Source organism: Oncorhynchus tshawytscha, linkage group LG28 (genome assembly GCF_018296145.1).
Source record: "Oncorhynchus tshawytscha isolate Ot180627B linkage group LG28, Otsh_v2.0, whole genome shotgun sequence".
Lineage (NCBI taxonomy): Eukaryota > Metazoa > Chordata > Actinopteri > Salmoniformes > Salmonidae > Oncorhynchus > Oncorhynchus tshawytscha.
In genome coordinates, this window is record NC_056456.1 from 23320624 (window position 1) to 23343396 (window position 22773).

The window sequence follows — 22773 nt, forward strand, 5'->3', positions numbered from 1 at the left end:
GGCTAATCAGGTCCAGTCGCACTCCGATAACCATAACGGGCTGGGAAGTTGGATGGGCAGGGTGGAAGGGGGTCGGTTGGGAGGGAGGTAAATGTTGCATTATTTGGTGCAGGGGGCCATGGTGTAGCAACACCCTGTTGTTCAGTCAATTAGGCTGAGCAGGCCTTGGACATCTTAGGGGCGCCCCTGACAGTGTCATTGATGGAGAGGTTAGAGACCAGGCCAGGACCACCCGGAATACAACAGCCACCAGACACCCTTCCCCCCAACCCCACAATCCCCAAAACACACACAAACATACAAACACACAGGAACACACACACAACCCCCCAGCTTGATCAAGGACTATGGACAAGGGGATTAAGAATATTCCAAAAATAGGGTTGTGTTTAAATGCGCTTTAAGAAGGAGAATAAAACACATGGCACACGCAGGCGCGCGCCACACACACATTCACCCAGTCACATAAACATTGACCCACACAAGTTCACACCCAATAATCCCAATTTCTACTTTTGGAACATTCCTCCTGGATACAATACTACATGACTTGTAGCATGTGTCATTTCTGCCCGTTGAGGGACACAAAATTCAGGTACCTTTCTCAAACTCCCATTTTTTTTCCAGAAATCCCAGTGGAAAGTTTCCTGGATTTCCTACTTATTCTCTCCTGATTTAGGGAATCTACCAAACAGGATTTCTGGAAAACCTGGGAAGTTTTGGGGCACCGGAATCTACTGCTGCTAGTTAGAGTAGAGGGGAGTGGGACTGTGTGTGATAGCAAGGTGAGGTGAGGCAGTAGTATGCTCACCATCTGGCTCTATGCGCTGGGCACTCCCCACCAGGCAGTATTTGATGTCTGCACCTCGGCCAATCACAGCATTACTGCAGATCACACTGCCCTGGATGTTACACCTGTAGAACAAACACAGAGCAGCATCAACTGTCAGTCCCCCTTAAGAACTAGTACATTATCACACTGTGCAGCTTGTGGGTATCTGTGAAGACATCGCAGCAGAGTTGATTTCTGGCCAGTGGACACTGAAATAACACAGTCAAAATCCTGGTTTTATGTACTGTTTAAACATCTACTCCAATTTCAAGGAGGCCGTTTTCTGGATGAACAGTAACATTGTCCCGTTGTCTGTGGCTGCTTTAAACTGCACAGGCTCTCTCTCACGCACACACACACACACACACATTTTCCAGGGATCACTTTGGCACTATAAAAACTGTATAACTTTATTTGCCCAGTTTGATGTTTACTTGACATGCCTGGGCCAGGCCAGGTTTTTTTTTTCAGAGGGGAAGAAGAACATATTTACAATGAACACTTCTCTTTCATGTCTTCAGCTAATTGCCCAGCTGAGGGAGGTCCTTGTCCTTTCCTGCCTCTGACCCCCCTTAAAAGGAAACATGATCCCTCAGAGTTTTCAGCTGTCTTGTTTTATTTTCCTAAAGAGACTGGATTAGCATCAGTGTTTCCCCTGTATTCATTCATTGTTGCCTCCACACCAGTTATTTTATTCATGGAAAAATGCACTCAGTCTAAACTTAAAATTACTAAAACTAGACAAAGTATGCAGAAAAGATAATTGACATATATTTTTTATTATTATCTTTCAGAAGTAAAACAAAATGCTAGACAGTGTGAAAATAGAAAATTATTTAGATTAAATTAATATTTTGGTCATGGCTGGATTACTGATGGGGCAGGCAGGGCACATGCCCAGGGGGCCTGATTGGGTTTCCCATTGGTTTAGTTAGAATGGTTGAGCATAAGAACATAGAATTAGCCATGGCAAAATGCATAGAATTGCAGGAAATTAGTTCACACTGCACAATTTCCTCTCAGCTCCATGGAAAAATGTATCGAACTGCAGGAAACAATTTAAGCCGCACAAACGAGCTGACCACAGCCATTACCACACCGCCCACCACCTAAGACCCTATTGATCCAGAAACACCTGAACAACCCGGCCCCAAATCCCCCACAACAGTTACCAGCGCTGCTAAAAGAAAACTTAGAGGAAAGACTGAGCATGCATTTTGAAGAACACCAGCCTCTACCTCGTGTGGGCAAATTATACACCAACATTTAAAATACAACAATGCCATTGTCAGGGCTCCCGAGTGGCACAGCGGTCTATGGCACTGCATCTCAGTGCAAGAGGCGTCACTACAGTCCCTGGTTCAAATGATTATATATATTTTATTTCACCAGGTCGGCCAGTTGAGAACAAGTTCTCAATTACAACTGTGACTTGGCCAAGATAAAGCAAAGCAGTGCGACAAAAAACAACACAGAGTTACAAGTGGGATAAACTAAAGTACAGTCAATAACACAATAGAAAAATATATTTACAGTGTGTGCAAATGGCATAAGGAGGTAAGGCAATAAATAGGCCATAGTAGCAAAGTAATGACAATTTAGAAAATTAACACTGGAGTGATAGATGTGCAGATGATGATGTGCAAAAGAGCAAAAAATGTAAATAAAAACAATATGGGGATGAGGTAGGTAGTTGGATGTGTTATTTACAGATGGGCTGTGTACAGCTGCAGCGATCGGTGAGCTGCTCAGATAGCTGATGCTTATAGTTAGCAAGGGAGATATAAGTCTCCAACTTCAGCGATTATTGAAATTTGTTCCAGTCATTGGCAGCAGAGAACTGGAAGGAGAGGTGGCCAAAGGAAGTGTTGGCTTTGGGGATGACCAGTGAGATATACCTGCTGGAGCGTGTGCTACGAGTGGGTAGTGTTATGGTGACCAGTGAGCTGAGATAAGGCGAAGCTTTACCTAGCAAAGACTTAAAGATGACCTGGAGCAAGTGGGTCTGGCGACAAATATGTAGCAAGGGCCAGCCGACGAGAGCATACAGGTCGCAGTGGTGGGTGGTATATGGGGCTTTGATGACAAAACAGATGGCACTGTGATAGACTGTATCCAGTTTGCTGAGTAGAGTGTTGGAGAGTGTTGGCGAAGTCAAGGATCGGTAGTATGGTCAGTTTTATGAGGGTATGTTTGACAGTGTGAGTGAAGGAGGCTTTGTTGCGAAATAGGAAGCCGATTCTAGATTTAATTTTGGATTGGAGATGCTTAACATGAGTCTGGAAGGAGAGTTTACAGTCTAGCCAGACACCTAGGTATTTGTAGTTGTCCACATATTCTAAGCCAGAACCGTCCAGAGTAGCGATGCTTGTCGGGCGTGCGGGTGCGGGCAGCGATTGTTTGAAAAGCATTTAGTTTTACTAGCGTTTAAGAGCAGTTGGAGGCCACGGAAGGAGTGTTGTTTGTGCATTAAAGCTTGTTTGGAGGTTTGTTAACACAGTGTCCAAAGAAGGGCCAGATGTATACAGAATAGTTTTGTCTGCATAGAGGTGGATCAAGGAATCACCCGCAGCAAGAGCGACATCATTGATACATACAGAGAAAAGAGTCGGCCCGAGAATTGAACCCTGTGGTACCCCCATAGAGACTGCCAGAGATCTGGACAACAGACCCTCCGATTTGACACACTGAACTCTATCTGAGAAGTAGTTGGTGAGGCAGTCATTTGAGAAACCATGGCTGTTGAGTCTGCCGATAAGAATACAGTGATTGACAGAGTCGAAAGCCTTTGCCAGGTCGATGAATATGGCTGCACAGTACTGTCTTTTATCGATGGCAGTTATGATATCGTTTAGTACATTGAGCGTGGCTGAGGTGCACCCGTGACCAGCTTGGAAACCGGATTGCACAGCGGAGAAGGTACGGTGTGATTTGAAATGGTCAGTGATCTGTTTGTTAACTTGGCTTTTGAAGACTTTGGAAAGGCAGGGCAGGATGGATATAGGTCTGTTACAGTTTGGGTCTAGAGTGTCACCCCCTTTGAAGAGGGAGATGACTGCGGCAGCTTTCCACTCTTTAGGAATCTCAGACGATACGAAAGAGGTTGAACAGACTAGTAATAAGGGTTGCAACAATGGCGGCGGATAATTTTAGAAAGAGAGGGTCCAGATTGTCTAGCTCAGCTGATTTGTACGGGTCCAGGTTTTGCAGTTCTTTGAGAACATCTGCTATCTGGATTTGGGTGAAGGAGAAGCTGGGGAGGCTTGGGCAAGTAGCTGCGGGGGGTGTGGAGCTGTTGGTCGGGGTTGGGGTAGCCAGGTGGAAAGCATGGCCAGCCATGGAGAAATGCTTATTGAAATTCTCGATTATCGTGGATTTATCGGTGGTGACAGTGTCCCAGAACCTTTTGGAACTAGAGCTGCAGGATGCAAATCTCTGTTTGAAAAAGCTAGCCTTTGCTTTCCTAACTGACTGTGTGTATTGGTTCCTGACTTCCCTGAACAGTTGCATATCGCGGGGACTATTCGATGCAAATGCAGTACGCCACAGGATGTTTTTGTGCTGGTCAAAGGGCAGTCAGGTCTGGAGTGAACCAAGGGCTATATCTGTTCTTAGTTCTACATTTTTTGAAAGGGGTATGCTTATTTAAGATGGTGAGGAAATGCATTTTAAAGAACAACCAGGCATCCTCTACTGAACGGATGGGGTCAATATCCTTCCAGGATACCCGGGCCAGGTCGATTAGAAAGGCCTGTTCGCAGAAGTGTTTTAGGGAGCGTTTGATAGTGATGAGGGGTGGTCGTTTGACCGCGGACCCACAACGGATGCAGGCAATGAGGCAGTGATTGCTGAGATCCTGATTGAAAACAGCAGAGGTGTATTTGGATATTAGGATGGCCGGGGTGTTAAGCATATCCCAGTTTAGGTCACCTAGCAGAACAAACTCTGAATATAGATAGGTGGCAATCAATTCACCTATGGTGTCCAGGGCACAGCTGGGAGGTTAGGGGGGGATCTATAACAGGAAGGCAACAGTGAGAGACTTAATTCTGGAGAGAATACTTTTTTTTTTTTAATTAAAAGCTCAAACTATTTGGGCATACACATGGAAAGTATGACAGCACTTTGCAGGTTCTCTCTGCAGTAGATTGCAACTCCTCCCCCTTTGGCAGTTCCATCTTGACGGAAAAAGTTGTAGTTGGGGATGGATATCTCAGAATTTTTGGTGGCATTCCTAAGCCAGGATTCAGACACGGCAAGGACATCAGGGTTGGCGGAGTGTGCTAAAGCAGTGAGAAAAACAAACTTAGGGAGGAGGCTTCTGATGTTGACATGCATGAAACTAAGGCTTTTATGGTTACAGAAGTCAACAAATGAGAGCGCCTGGGGACACACAGGGCCTGGGTTAACCTCTACATCACCCGAGGAACAGAGGAGGAGGATGCGGGTACGGCTAAAGGCTATCAAAACTGGTTGTCTAGTGCGTTGGGGACAGACAATAAAAGGAGCAGATTTCTGGGCATAATGTACAGACAGGGGTATGGTAGTGTGCGGGTAAACCTAGGCATTGAGTGACGATGAGAGAGGTTGCACCTCTAGAGGCACTAGTTATGCTAGGTGAGGTCACCGCATGTGTGGGAGGTGGGACAAAAGAGGTATCTGAGGCATGTTGAGTGGGGCTAGAGGTTCCGCAGTAAAATAAAACAATGATAACTACCCTAAACAACAGTATACAAGGCACATTGCTTTATGCCTCTCTCTAATGTCTGGTTTCCGAGCCGGTCACGGGTGCACCTCAGCAACACTCAAGGTACTAAACGATATCATAACCGCCATCGATAAAAGACAGTACTGTGCAGCCGTCTTCATTGACCTTGCCAAGGCTTTCGACTCTGTCAATCACCATATTCTTATCGGCAGACTCAGTAGCCTCGGTTTTTCGGATGACTGCCTTGCCTGGTTCACCAATTACTTTGCAGACAGAGTTCAGTGTGTCAAATCGGAGGGCATGCTGTCCGGTCCTCTGGCAGTCTCTATGGGGGTGCCACAGGGTTAAATTCTCGGGCCGACTCTTTTCTCTGTATATATCAATGATGTTGCTCTTGCTGCGGGCGATTCCCTGATCCACCTCTACGCAGACGACACCATTCTATATACTTTCGGCCCGTCATTGGACACTGTGCTATCTAACCTCCAAACAAGCTTCAATGCCATACAACACTCCTTCCGTGGCCTCCAACTGCTCTTAAACGCTAGTAAAACCAAATGCATGCTTTTCAACCGATCGCTGCCTGCACCCGCATGCCCGACTAGCATCACCACCCTGGATGGTTCCGACCTTGAATATGTGGACATCTATAAGTACCTAGGTGTCTGGCTAGACTGCAAACTCTCCTTCCAGACTCATATCAAACATCTCCAATCGAAAATCAAATCAAGAGTCGGCTTTCTATTCCACAACAAAGCCTCCTTCACTCACGCCGCCAAGCTTACCCTAGTAAAACTGACTATCCTTCCGATCCTCGACTTCGGCGATGTCATCTACAAAATGGCTTCCAACACTCTACTCAGCAAACTGGATGCAGTTTATCACAGTGCCATCCGTTTTGTCACTAAAGCACCTTATACCACCCACCACTGCGACCTGTATGCTCTGGTCGGCTGGCCCTCGTTACATATTCGTCGCCAGACCCACTGGCTCCAGGTCATCTACAAGTCCATGCTAGGTAAAGCTCTGCCTTATCTCAGTTCACTGGTCACGATGGCAACACCCATCCGTAGCACGCGCTCCAGCAGGTGTATCTCACTGATCATCCCTAAAGCCAACACCTCATTTGGCCGCCTTTCGTTCCAGTACTCTGCTGCCTGTGACTGGAACGAATTGCAAATATCGCTGAAGTTGGAGACTTTTATCTCCCTCACCAACTTCAAACATCAGCTATCTGAGCAGCTAACCGATCGCTGCTGCTGTACATAGTCTATTGGTAAATATAGCCCACCCTTTTTCACCTACCTCATCCCCATACTGTTTTTATTTATTTACTTGCTCTTTTGCACACCAATATCTCTACCTGTACATGACCATCTGATCATTTATCACTCCAGTGTTAATCTGCAAAATTGTAATTATTCGCCTACCTCCTCATGCCTTTTGCACACATTGTATATAGACTCCCCCCTTTGTTTTCTACTGTGTTATTGACTTGTTAATTGTTTATTCCATGTGTAACTCTGTGTTGTCTGCTCACACTGCTATGCTTTATCTTGGCCAGGTCGCAGTTGCAAATGAGAACTTGTTCTCAACTGGCCTACCTGGTTAAATAAAGGTGAAATAAATAAAAAATAAAATAAAAAATGTCAATCACAGGTGTTGATTGGGAGAGCTAGCTAAGACAACAACGGGTAGGACAACAACAGCTAATTAGCTAAGACAACAACAACAGGTAAAATGGCAATGAATGGGCAGAGTGTCTCAGTTAACTACACACAGGGCCCGAGTTCGAGGCTGGGGCCGACAGATAAACAAAATGGAGTACCGTGATGAATGAAAACAGCTCAGCAGGCATCAGCTATATAGCCAGGTGATCATAGGGTCCAGTGAACAGCAATAGATGAAACAGGGAAGCCGTTAGGTAGTCGTTACTGCGCTAGCAAGCGGGAGACACGGCGTTCATAAAGATAGCAGGCCGGGGCTAGCAGAAGCATCTTCACCGACGTCTGGCAAAGGAATTACATCGGCAAACCAGTCGTGATGGATCGGCGGGGCTCCGTTTTGACAAAGGGTCCAGGCCAATTGGCAAAAGAGGTATTGCAGCTGAAGTAGTTAAGTTTGCTAGCCGGGAGATGCTCCTGGCTTGAGGCTAACTTGTGCTAGCTTCGGGACAAGGGCGTTAGCCACTATAGTCACTCAGTAGCAGCTAGCTAGCTGCGATGATGTGATGCAAAGGTCCAGAGCTTATGGCAGGAATCCGGTGATGTAGTGGCTTCTAGTCGTGTTAGTGAAGAGTCCGGGAGGCATCATCTGTGTAGCCGAGTGATCATAGGGTCCACTGGCTCAAGGTTAGCTTCAGGGCTGGGCCACTCAGTAGCAGCTCGCTAGTTGCGATGATCTGAAGTAATGGTCCAGAGCTTACGGCAGGAATCTGGTGATGTAGTGGAAAAAAGCAGTCTGGTATGCTCAGGGTTGATATCGTGCTGTGCAGACTGGCGGGTATTATCCAGGCTAAAAGCTTCTGGTGTCTGAGCTAAAAGGTAAAGGCCGCTAGCAGTGCCTAACAATGATTAAATAGCTTGTAGCTATTTAGCTGGTTAGCATCCGATGGCTAGCTTCTGATGGAGGTTCTAGCTATAGATTCTAAAAATAGCAGATCCGTATCACATTGGTTGAGGCGGGTTGCCGGAAGGTAAGTTTAATTTAAAAATGAAAAAAAAAGAGATTGAAATATATACAAAAAAGACGGAAAAAAACTAAATCCAGGCTGAATCACATTCGGCCGTGATTAGCAGTCCCATATGGCAGTCGTCCGGGTTTGGCCGTCATTGTAAATAAGAATTTGTTCTTAACAGGCTTATATAGTGAAATAAAAGGTTAAAACATTTTTAAAAAACAACATGTAATTCGATATCGTCAGGTTTGTGTTGTTGAGGACATGCAGTAATGAAACATTAGACAGTTCATCAAAGCTGAGACCGAGCACACCCCCATGTCGAAATAAACCCCCATGTTGTAATCATTATTAGCACTGAGCTCAGTCTAAACAATGGATTTCAGACAGTAGGTTGGTTTGGGGTCTAGGTTGACAGTATACTCATTCCTTTGAGTGGAGTAGAAATTCTCTATGGTAAGAAGTCAATGATCTTTCAAATTCTCAGCCCAATCTTCATTTACTGTTAATTTACTCATTATTAAAATTCCAAATTGTTTCTTCATACCTTTGATTGTGCAGTTTAAGTTTCATCAATAAAAAGAGGAAATCAATTAACCTCAATTCAGGATTTAATCTCATCTTCCCATATGTAACTGTCACAGTGAAACTCCAGACCCTGGGTGGCAGGCAGAGGCATGCTACATCTCAGTACCAGCAGTTGGAAAGACTCTGAGGTAGTGTGTTGGGTTAGGGTTAGTCAGGAGGGCTGGGGGAACCAACAGATTGAGCTCTGTGGGGCGGGCTGAGGAGCAACATGCATGAGCCTCTGACACGCTAGGCCCTGCATCCACTCACACAGGCAGGTTTGTATTGGCTGCTGTTGCACAGAGGGCATTCTATTCAGGTGGTGGTGGTAGGGTTGGAGGGAGAGAGGGGTGAGGAGGGAGGGAACCCGGCTGGGGGGTGGATGGCAATTGGAGATTACAAGGATTGGAGTTTTAAACAGAGAGACCACCAAAGAAGCCCAACTGAAACACCACTAATTACTGACACTATGCTCCTCCTTGCTGTGAGCCCCCCCCCACCTTAACCACCCACCTCTTCCGTCGGCCTTCCTCGACCCCCCAAATATCCTTAGCTTTGTAAACAAGCCCTCCTACATGCAAACAAAGGGCCCAAAAATGCAAGTGCCTTCTTTAACATGCCAGGGATTTACTAATCCCCTCTTACATTTTTTTATGTTGGTTGTGAAAGAATTGCCATGTCTTTCTTTTTCTGCACTAACTGGGACATGAGGGTACCTACACTGGCTCTGGCCTCCCTGTCTTTAAGAGGGACTGTGCTAAAGCCTAACTCTGCCAGTTAAAGCTCTTCCCCAGGATTTGAGGATCTGTGAATTTAAAATAACAGACTCCTTTTCTACTTCTCAGTGGTCGCTCTCCTGCAATTCATGTCATGCTTGCAGTTTTAAATCACCAGCCCGGACATCCTTTCAACCGACCAGCACGAGTGAAAATACTTTAATTAAAAATGTCTCCCAATGCTAGACTGAAAACCCCCCAATTCATAGTAGATGTACTTTCCAGAGTCAGCAATCCACCCACAATAAATAGTTGAAAATGAAACTTTCAAGGTAGAAAACAAGTGTGATTTTGGTGCAAATATGTTCACAAGTCTATCAACTCACTGTGCAACAACTTGTGAGTTATATGGATGAAGTGAAATACGTTGTTGCTGAGAATCCAGACGTTTAACCATGTATATTCATCACCTATGTGTTTTTGTATTACATTGTAAGCACGCTCTGGTTCACTGCACACCAATGGACATTGTCAACATAGAGTTCTCCATTTTACCCACATATCACATAAAACAAGCCTCAGTCAGTCACCTCGCGCTGCAGCCATCTCCCTCCCTCCCTGTTCCCCTTGGTCCTCTCTCTCCCTCTACAGTGGCCTCTGAAACCTACTTGTCCTCTCTCTCCCTCTACACTGGCCTCTGAAACCTACTTGTTCCCCCCTGGTCCTCTCTCTCCCTCTACACTGGCCTCTGAAACCTACTTGCTCCCCTTGGTCCTCTCTCTCCCTCTACACTGACCTCTGAAACCTACTTGTTCCCCTTGGTCCTCTCTCCCCCTCTACACTGACCTCTGAAACCTACTTGTTCCCCTTGGTCCTCTCTCCCCCTCTACACTGACCATTGAAACCTACTTGTTCCCCTTGGTCCTCTCTCTCCCTCTACACTGACCTCTGAAACCTACTTGTTCCCCTTGGTCCTCTCTCCCCCTCTACACTGACCATTGAAACCTACTTGTTCCCCTTGGTCCTCTCTCTCCCTCTACACTGACCTCTGAAACCTACTTGTTCCCCTTGGTCCTCTCTCCCCCTCTACACTGACCATTGAAACCTACTTGTTCCCCTTGGTCCTCTCTCTCCCTCTACACTGACCTCTGAAACCTACTTGTTCCCCTTGGTCCTCTCTCTCCCTCTACACTGACCTCTGAAACCTACTTGTTCCCCTTGGTCCTCTCTCTCCCTCTACACTGACCATTGAAACCTACTTGTTCCCCTTGGTCCTCTCTCTCCCTCTACACTGACCTCTGAAACCTACTTGTTCCCCTAATGTGGTTCAACACTATACTAGGTTTAATTGGGGAAGGGAGTTGACTGCCCAGCCTTTATCAAATGGAAATATCATTGTTTCTTCCACTGCTTTCTCTCCACCACAAAGTATCATCTGTGACTTTCTGGTAAAATGATTGTCCTTGGGTCTAAGGGCTCAGTGGTAGAAATGGTCCAAATCTGTATACAGTAGACTCTACTCACCCCTCCTCGATGGTGACTCCATGCATGATGATGGAGTTGGTTACTTTGACCTTCTCCCTGACAGTGGTGGACACTCCGATTGTCGATCTCTTGATGGATGTCTTGTCTGAGATCTGACAGGAAGCTCCTATTATGCTGTCTGCACCAATCTAACAGACAATAGGCATACATGGTAGAACATTGTCAGTAAAAAGATAATAAGCAGAAAAGACCACGGCAGAATTTACATTTCGCTCTGATCCCTTCACACACTTTGCTATATTAGTGAGTCAAATTCCAGTGTAAAAATGTTAACTCTTTATATGTCTGTTAATGAGAGAAAAGAAGATGATATTTTAGAACTCAAATGTGTACAACAGTTGGGAAAGCAGTTTGAACATAAAGATAATGGAGAGGCAACCTACAAATGTAGGACCTTAATTTGAGCCAGTTTGCTACAGCAGGATTTTTTTGTAGGGGTTGATACATTTTTCGTAAGGGAAAATCAAATCTGTAATTTCAGACTTGGAAATGATAAACTTCAGAAGCCTTTTTAAACCTCAAATACACTGCAAGTTAAACATTTCCTGCACTGCAGGAAAGTTCTCCTGCAACAGTGATCAAATTAAGATCCTACATCTGTAAGGGCGATTTCACACATATTGTAGTTCTGCGCTATAGTTCGAATCAGAATTCAACAATTTTTTACATTGCATTTCTTTCATTTGGTCCAGTTGGTTTCAGATTGCCAAATGACAAACAAACTAAAATGCCTAAACAACGCCTCGTGACTGATATTGATTACTGAATTGTTGGGCATGTGACAATAAACAAAGTGTTCAGGCAAGTAATTTGTTTATTGGGGAAAAATGTGCACGTTAAATTAATCTATGATTATGAAGAAGCATAACTTGTGTCCCAAACTTCATATTACTCTCCCTTTGGTCTTTCAACAACATGCGGAAGGAGGAAACAGCGCAATGGCTGCTCTAACTGCGACGTGGGTAGGCTATATTCAGCAGCGTATAGCCCCGTCTCCCCTAATCTGCATTGAATGCGCTCATACATGCTCTGCTATTCAGACTGTTTCAGATATATCAAGTTATGGTTGGCTACAGTTAAAGGCGTACATGGCCGTACAGCAGTATTCTAGAATATACTTTCATAGTTTTCTAATTCTCAGCACGGCTCAAGCAATTAATCCAACCATTGCCACATTCAAATGATTAAGAGCCACCTACGCGGATCCACGTTGGTTGGACATTTTGGGGAGGTGCGAAGGTCAGGCTGTGCGTCCCCAGCGGGATATATCACAATGGGAAGCCGGACTATCGCGGATCCCAATCTGAATTGAGCTTTACTCATAAATCCTCTATGACACCTACAGCATCTTACCGCATAGACAACTAACAAGAATACCATGTGACTCACCAAAGCACACTCACTCTAATGTCACCCTCACTCACCAGAAACTCTCAATCTTGCGAATGACTCACTCTCAGACTCGGTCAGAAAATCCACATTGTACCAGACGTCTAAGAAAACCACCCATCTAGCTACTCTTAGTGTGTTCCCTGTTGGTCATAGTAGTTACTCACCAGACAGCGCTCAGAGACCACTGCTGATGGATGGACTGCAGGCTCGTCAAACAGCTTAGGGGCCTGGAACACAGGAGAGAAAATGGATGAGGATAAAGCAATACTGTCAGTCATGTTCAGGAATCATCCTTATTGAAATATATGAACATTTCTTTATTCGTGCCATCTAGCAGACGTTCTTATCCAGAGTGTGTACATTTTCATATATATATATATATATATTTTCACACTGTTCCCCCGTGGGAATCAAACCCACAACTCTGGCGTTATGTTGGTCACAGAGCCTGCTATTAAACTAGAGTTTCTGTAAAAAAAACAAGAGCGTCACATTTTCTACACAGTGTCCTTTCACTCACTCACCAGGCGATTGGCTTCGATGTAGGCCGCTAGCGTGTTGACGCGGTAACATATTCCCTCGTCCATGATGTGCACGTAGCAGCGCAGGCGTCCTCCGTGGTAGGCATCGCTCATGTCCCCACGGTGGTCATTCCAACAGGACCTCTCCTGGGTTAGATGCAGCAGCTCCTCATCCCTGGACGAGATCTGGATCTCTACACACACATATTTCAGCAGATACACACAGGTGAATGTGTGTGTGCGTGTGTGCGCATGAACATGACGTGAGTTACAACCTAGCTATGGAAAGTCTTAAATGTTCAAGCATACTCTATTTGGAATGTTCATTACCTAAGTTTACATTGCTATCGTTTTTCTTTAGGTTCTGATGAGTTTCATCGATGACCTTCGGAGAGTTGGTGGATTTAGAGAACTGTTTGCGGACCAGATAGGGGACTAACTCTCCCCGAATCGAAGAGATTGATCTTTGAGAGAAAAACAAAACAAAATACAATAGTTACAGAATTGCTGAAATAGTACATTCACTGAAAGTAAAAGGCGCATTTTACCCTCATGATGTGTGTAACCTTTGACCCGCAAATCATTTGAAGAGTAATAACATAGAATTAGAATTAGTAGAGCGGGCATAGAAATCTGACCATGGCAATTGACCTGAATGGGGAGGCACATTCTACTCATTCTATTTATATGAGCAATAATTGTCAGCGTAGGTTGAGGGAGATATTTCCTCATGGTCAATCCAAATGATAGAAGTAGGGAGAGGGGCGTGAGAAGGAGGACAATTCCTTTGAGTGTACATTGTTAATGTCCATGTACTGAACACTCTCACAAGCTGAATGCCCAACTCTGCACATGAGGGTTTTATGCTAACCAGAAAACAAGAAACAACCATGATCATTTCATGGTGTACACGTTCAAGGGTTTCCTAACAGGTAAAAAAATAAAAATAAGGCTGAATCAAGGTTTCAAACATCCAAGTATGCCCTGTAGGCAATTTTAATTTCTCCTCCTCCTCACTTCTTCACTACACTCCATGTCCTCTCCATCTCTCCTCCTCACTCTCTTTTTAGTTTCTTTGAAGGGAGATTAGAATTTCCATCTGAATGCTGAGAACGAAACAACAGTTACTCTGTCCATTTTTCTCCGTGAGCGCGCCACAGCAGAGCAGCTTCAAAAGAGAGAAGAGCGAGAGAGGGGGAGAGAAAGAGAGGGGGAGAGGAAGAGAGGGGGAGAGGGAAAGAGAGAGAGGGAAAGAGGAAAAGGGGAGAATGTGAAAGAAAAGGGAGCTGAATTTAAAGTCAACCTACTTTGATGAGATAGAAAAATAAAAAAGGGGGTAGTGGTATTGGGGTCTCTTGAGTCTGGACGGCAGATTAGATGAAATTATATTCATATCAGGAGGACTGGTGAACAAATAGGGCTCCCGAGTGGCGCATCTCAGTGCGGTAGGTGCTAGAGGCATCACTACAGACCCTGGTTTGATTCCAGGCTGTATCACAACAGGCCGTGATTGAGAGTCCCATAGGGCAGCACACAATTTGCCCAGCGTCGTCTGGGTTAGGATTTGGCTGGGGTAGGCGGTCAACTGACTTACCTAGTTAAATAAAGGTTTGAATAAAATATGTCAAAGCAATGGGAAGCAGCAGGAACAAGCAGCTGCGTTGCTGCATATTTATGGAAATCCCCAGGAGAAAATGTATATTTGAAGGGAAAGGGATCGAGCTAGTGAGTCAATGTACTCTCCAATTAAGGCCACCTGTGCTTATTTTCAACACCACTTAAAGGAGCTGCTGGGTCTCCTCACAATACCAGTTTAACAAGCATAAAGGGATTGGGGGCCTAGACTGGGGGTGGGTGGAGGAGTAGAAGGGTGGAGCTTCTGGTCTTGCTGGTGGTGGGCGCGGTGGTGGTGGTGGTGGTGGGGGGAAATCACCTGCCTAGGATGTATGGGCTGGAGAATGTGAGTAGATTCATGTAACACCATTAGAAATATAGGCTGCATCAATAGGACATACATTTATCAAAGTGAGATGCATTTTAACTAAGTGAGGAATCTAACAATGCATTGAATTGCTTGGCCTGGATTTGAATGATCAGGTGTATGCATATCTTTACAATTATGGATCATTTGATCTGGTGGTGGTGGCTACAGAGCTCCTATAAATTACATCTATATGTTATAAGCTTTAAGTAAATCTATGGTGGTGGCCCTATTATATATGGTAACCCAAACATTTAAAATGGGCAATAAACAACAGACTTTCTGATTGGTCCAAAGTGATTGCACTTGAAAAGAAGTAGTACAAGAAGTATGAGGAAGTGAGATGATCACCACAGTTGTGATTGAGGTGTACCTCTGACACTAATGCTCAAGGGGGGTAAAAGCCTAATAAACTGCTCAAGTGGCACATTGTAAAACAAATTAACACCTAACAAGAATACATACCAGTCTCAAAGCCTTTCCACAGTCACAGTCTGTTCATATATTAACTCCAGTTCAACACGCATGCAACTTGGCAAGAAAGGTGCCATTCGTTATTTCACCTGTATCTAGCAACACACTGTATTCACATTTATGTGGATGGTTATTGGTACCTTTAAAAAAATGATTTGATATACACAGTGTAGAAAACATTAGGAACCACCTTCCTAATATGAGTTGCACCCCCGTTTGCCCTCAGAACAGCCTCACTTTGTCAGGCATGGACTCTACAAGGTGTCAAAAGCCTTCCACAGGGATGCTGGCCTATGTTGACTCCAATGCTTCTCACAGTTGTGTCAAATTGGCTGGATGTCCATTGGGTGGTGGACCATTCTTGATACACACGGAAAAAACTGGTGAGCGTGAAAAACCCAGCAGCATTGCAGTTCTTGATTCAAACCGGTGGGCCTGGCACCTACTACCATACCCCGTTCAAAGGCACTTGAATCTCGTCTTGCTCATTAAACCCAATGAATGACACACATACACAATCTATGTCTCAATTGTCTTAGGTTAAAAAATGATTTTTAAGCCTTTTCTCCTCCCCTACACTAATTGAAGTGGATTTAACAAGTGACATCAATAAGGGATCATAGCTTTCACCTGGATTCACCTGGTCAGTCTATGTCTACTGTTTTGTACACTCAGTGTACATTTAATATAAAAACACATTTGTGATGACATGCAAAGATTTGACATGCAATGACATGCAAAAGTTCATACACAAAGGCCACGTCCAATTTAGGACGCAACCAAAGTCAAACATGTGAAAAGGCCTCACTTGTTATCAGCGAGGAAGTCGACCACAGACTTCTTCAGGCAGTACAGGTGGGCGTCCACAAGGCCAGTTTTGATGTGCATCCTTGGATGTCTGAATGAAAGAGAGAGGCAGACGTGGGAGGTAAATCAAATCAAATTCAAACTAAAAAGCTGGGGAGTTATGCATGACATTGCTCTATACCTGTGTAAAAACACAGCAGTTGTAATAGAACAATTGTAAAGGCGCGTTCTATGACATACGTTAACAATTCGTTTGGAGTTGAAGGGATTTTTGTTATTACCCAGGTGGATTAAGGATTAGTCCCAATTTCACTTTTGTAATACTAGAGTTGTGTGTTACTTACTACACAGGTATAACTTCATGTAACGTACTGTAACTGAACGTCAATGTTCATGGCACAACACACCATAAAGTACCCTGTAGCAGACAGCATGCCTCCTCACGAGCAAAACCACTGTTTTCTTCTCAGAATTCTGTTTTAATTAGATGACAGAATTAAAATAATGGCACCCTTTAATTCAGATTTTTATTCGGACACTTACTTACTCCGCTGAAAGCAGTACGTGACTGAACAAACAGAACATCTGCTATAAGAGAAAAAAAATAAGGTATGTGACAAGAGTCCCTGGAATGTCATGGCACCTGTGTATTGTCCCCTGCCAGCTTCCATCCGCAGGCCCTGCCCCAGAAGCCTGGCTGCCAGGGTAACTGTGTCCAGTCTGGTGAGATGCCAACACAAGCGGACCCCCCAATTGTTTTACAGCCTGAGATTGACATGACAACGCTCTGGGTATAGAGCCTCTGTCTGTAGTAAATGCCACTCTATTCCATTTATATTGCTATATAAAAGGGTAGTGCACCATAATGCTCTGATCAAAAGTAGAGCACTATATAGAGAATAGGGTGCCATTTGGGACATGTCCTGCCCTGGAGGCCAGTGTAATTCATCTGAGAGCAGAGCAACCTGTGTGATGTGGGAAGGGTCTCAAATGAAAATCAATTTGTATTTGTCACATATGCCGAATAAAACAAGGGACCATGTTACCATGAAATGCTTACTTAAGAGCCCCTTTCTCAACAATACAGTTAAAAAGTAGAACATTAACAAATAAATAAAAAGAAAATACACCCAATGACCAAAAGTACATGGACACCTGCTCAAAAGGCTCATGTCAAAATCATGGGCATTAATATGGAGTTGGTCCCTCCTTTGCTGCTATAACAGACTCTACTCTTCCGGGAACACTTTCCACTAGATGTTGGAACATTGCTGGGGGACTTGCTTCCATTCCGCCACAAGCGCACTACTGAGGTCGGGCCCTGATGTTGGGCGATTAGGCCTGGCTCGCAGTCGGCGTTCCAATTTATCCCAAAGGTGTTTGATGTGATTGAGGTCATGGCTCTGTGCAGGCCAGTCAAGTTCTTCCACACTGATCTCCACAAACCTTTTCTGTATAGACCTCACTTTGTGCACAGGGGCATTGTCATGCTGAAACAGGAAAGGACCTTCCCCAAACTGTTGCCACAAAGTTGAAAGCACAGAATCGTCTAGAATATTTTTATATGCTGTAGCGTGAAGATGTATCTTTACAGAAACTAAGGGGCCTAGCGCGAACCACGAAAAACAGCCTCCAAACTTTACAGTTAGCACTATGCATTGCGGCAGGTATCGTTCTGAGGCATTCACTAAACCCAGATTTGTCCGTTGTACTGTCAGATGTTGAAGCGTGATTCATCACTCCAGAGAAGGAGCTTCCACTGCTCCAGAGTCCAATAGTGGCGAGCTTTACACCACTCCAGTCAACTCATGGCATTGCGCATGGTGATCGTAGGCTTGTGTGCGGCTGCTCGGCCATGGAAACCTATTTCATGAAGCTCCAAACAAACAGTTATTGTGCTGATGTTGCTTCCAGAGGCAGTTTGGAACTTGGTAGTGTGTATTGCAACCGAAGACAGATGATTTTTACATGATATGCACTTCAGCACTCGGTGGCCCCGTTCTGTGAGCTTGTGTGGCCTACCACTTCACGGCTGAGCAGTTGTTGCTCCTAGACGTTTCCACTTCATAATAACAGCACTTACAATTGACCGGGGCAGCTCAAGCAGGGCAGAAATTTGACGGTGCCACGTTGAAAGTCACTGAGCTCTTCAGTAAGGCCATTCTACTGCCAATGTTTGTCTATGAAGATTGAATGGCTGTTTGCTCGATTTTATACACCTGTCAGCAACCAGTGTGGCTTAAATAGCCTAATCCACTAATTTGAAGGAATGTCCACATACTTGTGTGTGTATGTATGTATGTATGTATGTATGTATGTATGTGTAACACAAATAAACACTATCAAATAACAATAACGAGGCTATATACAAGGAGTACCGGTACCGAGTCCGTGTACTGGGGTACGAGGTAGTTAGGGTGATTGACTGAGGTAATATGTAGGTTTGGTTAGGTGATTAATTGAAGCACTATGTACATGTAGGTAGTAAGTGAAAAGCAGAAAGTATGGGTAGCTGTTTAATTATCTGTTCAGTAGTATTATGGCTTTGAGGTAGGAGCCTTTTGGTCCCAGACTTGGCGCGGTACCAATTGCCATGTGGTAGCAGAGAGAACAAACTGTGACTTGGGTGGCAGGAGACCCTTTTTAGTGCCTTACCTTCTCTGACACCGCCTGGTATAGAAGTCCTGGATGGCAGGGAGCTCGGCCCCAATGATGTACTGGGCGTTACACACTACCCTCTGTCACGCTCTGCGTTTGGATGCCGAGCAGTTTCCATACCAAGCGGTGATGCAGCCAGTCATGATGCTCTCGATGGTGCAGCTGTATAGGTTTTTATGGATCTGATGGCTCATGCCAAATCTTGTCAGCCTCCTGAGGGTGAATACGTGTTGTTGTGCCCTCTTCACGACTGTGTTGGTGTGTTTGGACCATGATAAGTCCTTAGTGATGTGGACACTGAGGAACTTGAAGCTCTCAACCATCTCCACTACAGTTCCATTGATGTGAATAGGAGTGTGCTCGACCCTCCGTTTCTTGTTGTCAACGATCAGCCCCTTTGTCTTGCTGACGTTGAGGGAGATTGTTGTCCTGGAAGCACACTGTCAGGTCTCTGACCTCCTCCCTGTAGGCGGTCTCATCATCGTCGGTTATCAGGCCTACCACCATCGTGTCGCCAGCAAACTTAAATGGGTGTTGGAGTTGTGGGTGAACAGGGAGTACAGGAGAGAGCTAAGCACACACCACTAAGGGGCTCCCATGTTGAGGCTCAGCGAGGCGGATATGGTGCCTACCCTCACGACTTGGGCGGCCCGTCAGAAAGTCCAGTATCCAATTGCAGCACTATGGTGAACGCTGAGCTGTAGTCAATTAACAGCATTCTCACATGGGTATTCCTGTTGTCAAGGTGGGAAAGGGCAGTGTGCAGTGCAATAGAGATTGCACCATCTGTGAATCTGTTGAGTCGGTATGAGAATTGGAGTGGGAGGTGCAGCTGAAGAAAGAAAGAAAGAAAGAAAGAAAGAAAGAAAGAGGGAAAACTCAGAGGATCAGAAGGTGTGGGGCCAATGTGTTAAAAAGCTTTGATTGAGTGGAGAATAATTTCTGTTGGGGTTTATTTTGAAGTGTTCTGGTGAAATTACCATGATAATATAATGTTGGTTACAGAATTAAATCTAAACCTGCAGTCAAAATGGCCTACAATAACCTACATCAGGGGTAGGCAACTAGTCAGCCTCGGGCCGAAAATAACAATTTCGTACCTTGATTACAGAGACATGATCATGTCTCTATTTATTTGTAAGATAAAAAATAAAAAACACTTGCAGGCCGTTTTGGTTCCTCGGGCCGCCTGTTGCCGACCCCTGGCCAAACATCAGCTCTGAAAGACTGTGGTGTCAGTTAGAAAAGCTGGTGTTCTGTTCACTGCAGTTCTGGCCATGGTGAATGCAGGACTCATCCTCTGAGAAGGCCTCTAGAAGCACTGCTCACATAAAACATATATCAAATCAAATTTTATTTGTCACATGCACCGAATACAACAGGTGTAGTAGACCTTAGTGAAATGCTTCAGAGTCTAAAACGTGTACGGGTACGCACAGCAGTGTGATAGAATGTTGGACCACTGGCTTTCATACTTTTTGAATTCCCAGCGCAGCTCAAGCAATTTCTCCAACCGTCACCACGTTCAGATGGGCTGTGCGTCCCCCGCGGACGGTGGTCTTAGAGCCGCATAGCTAGATCCAGAGACTATCGCGTTCTCTGGATTCTGAATTACGCTTAAAGTATGACCAGGTGACCCGACTCCATAAACAGTTCCTTGGACAGAACCTACGCAATGGGTCAGATAAGACCATAGCTGTACATTCACTAGCCTATATTCTACATGACCTCTGGGTCAGAGCATCAGGTGAAATAGATGACAAACCTCCACCAAACATCCAACATGATCATAGTGGTGAAACACTATCATAGCGACCCGGCTATCCAGCCTGTCTGGTGGTGTTGCAGTCAACTGGGCCCCCCATTCTCTTCTCCTCCCCTAAATGTGACATTTAAGAAAACCATCTCATCTCTGGGACTTTATGTGACAGCCTCCCCCGCTCCGTCTTTTCTTGGGTGAAGAATGCGATTTGAAGCATTGAGAACGAGTCAGCTCTGGTCGGCCATGTAGATTTCAGAACCAGATGCTGGGCCGTATAAATCACGTTTTGAGGGGGAAGAGGGAAGCGGGTAAACAAGCAAGAGGTAAATTACTACAACTTTGAGCCATTCCATTAACCAGCTCACAGAGGGGACATGTGATGAACCCACCAACGAGGGGCTGAAAACAGAGACAGGAATATCCTAGCACACAACCAGCATCTGACATCATTGTTTGGCATGGGGCTGGGCAGGCAGGGAGGCAGGCCAGCAGGAGAGATACCCAGGGATCAGTGTGCTGTGGCTGGTGGTGTGGAGGAGAGTGGTGGGGGTCAACGTGTGCCCTTTATGGAGAATTGCACCATGGTTAAACACAAGCAGGAGCAGCCACAGGCCTAGTCTGTCTACTGGGAAGGCCTACATGCTGGAGGAAGGACCTCCATTTGCATGATAATTTTAGTAGAACTACAATACACATTGTTTGGCCATAAAACAACTGCATTTGCCAAACAAGTTTAATGTGTAATTCCTGGTAGTCTTACAGCAGAGGTTCACAAATGTTTCCCTCAGGGCACAAGCACTGTTAGTGAGACAAACTGTTCACACCCCTCTTGTTGGTGGAGAGAATTTTGCAGGTTTAAAGCTTATTTTCTGCAATTCTACACATTTTGTCATGGGGTGCAAAGTACATTTTCGCGCAATTCTATACATTTTGTCATGGGGTGCAAAGTACATTTTCGCGCAATTCTATACATTTTGCCCTGTATAACATGTATTCATGTGATATTTGAGTGACAAAATTACAACAATATCTATGGGGTACAAAACAAAAAAATGTTAGCCGAAATGGGCTAGCTGAGCTGGATATTTTTGACAAGTTATATATAGCTCTAAGGTATGCAATGACCAGGAGGAACTGATGATGCACTATCCAATTTCTAAATTGCACCTTGTGCATTCTACTATTACAACTTTCAAGAGTAAGTTTAAAGCCACCCCGTCCCCAGGGGCCGCGCCCCACAGTTTGGGAACACCAGGTCTAGAGGGCCTGGCTGGTGAGTGGAACAGAACATTGTTGGAAGACTCCCCGGGCTTGGGTGACTCACTTTCAAATAGCATAATGACTTACTACTAAAAACCTCCATGTGTAGTCGGCCCTAAACGAGCACATTCCACATGGCAGCAGCGCTGTGAGGTAAATGGTCTTGTGCTTCTCTCTGAAGGGACAGTTCTAACTGCTATTCTGGACCTGGTCTGTGTCAACACCACTGCAAAGCCCAGGCAAATTTGCTCAAGCGGCCAGCTACACAGAGCTTTACTATAAAGACCTAGGCTCTTTGTATCCTCTCTTGTCTGAGCACAGAAAGTAAATATGAAGGGACAAAAAAATTCCAGACTTGGGTAGTTACTTAGGAAAACGTGCAATTAAACATATAGCTTCCCAAACTTCGCCACTGGACAATAGATTGACGCCATTTAAAGAGAGGAATGTTTGAGGAGTGTGCTTCATGGCACACAGGGTACGAGACACATGCTACTTGTTTTGCAATGGTCCTAAATTCTTCAAATATATTTAGTTTAGCGGGAACCAAGTACTGTAGACATCAAGTGATTTACCAAATCCATGATTTCATCCTAAAACAGAATGGTAGTACAGCAAGGACTAACTTCACCTCTGCTGGATTTACAGTGGAAAGTGGAGCAACATTGTATGCGAGGAATCCGCAGGAGCCTTCACACTGTCAAATCAATTCAGGGGCCAACTCATATCATATGTGTAGCATGTCTTCAGCTTGCATTTCATTCACATGTGGAAATGGGTAGTGAAGGGTGTCACCACACAGACCACTAGCATGGGACAACGTGGTGGTAATCTAGGACAGGGGTCAAGAACATGCAGTTTGTTGGACCTGAT

At 44.9% G+C, this 22773-nt stretch overlaps 1 protein-coding gene across 2 annotated transcripts in view; it reads right to left on the reverse strand.

Moving 5' to 3' along the window:
* The window catches only part of eif2b3 (eukaryotic translation initiation factor 2B, subunit 3 gamma), a 96708-nt gene that overhangs the window by 3825 nt on the left and 70110 nt on the right, over nucleotides 1-22773 (reverse strand). For both annotated transcript variants that reach the window (XM_042307943.1, XM_024391637.2), the window contains exons 6-11: nucleotides 16222-16311; nucleotides 13289-13422; nucleotides 12962-13152; nucleotides 12602-12664; nucleotides 11025-11173; nucleotides 812-915 (exon numbers count right to left, since the gene is read on the reverse strand). In XM_042307943.1, coding sequence (XP_042163877.1) covers nucleotides 812-915; nucleotides 11025-11173; nucleotides 12602-12664; nucleotides 12962-13152; nucleotides 13289-13422; nucleotides 16222-16311 — 731 coding nt within the window. The remainder of the gene's footprint in view (nucleotides 1-811; nucleotides 916-11024; nucleotides 11174-12601; nucleotides 12665-12961; nucleotides 13153-13288; nucleotides 13423-16221; nucleotides 16312-22773) is intronic.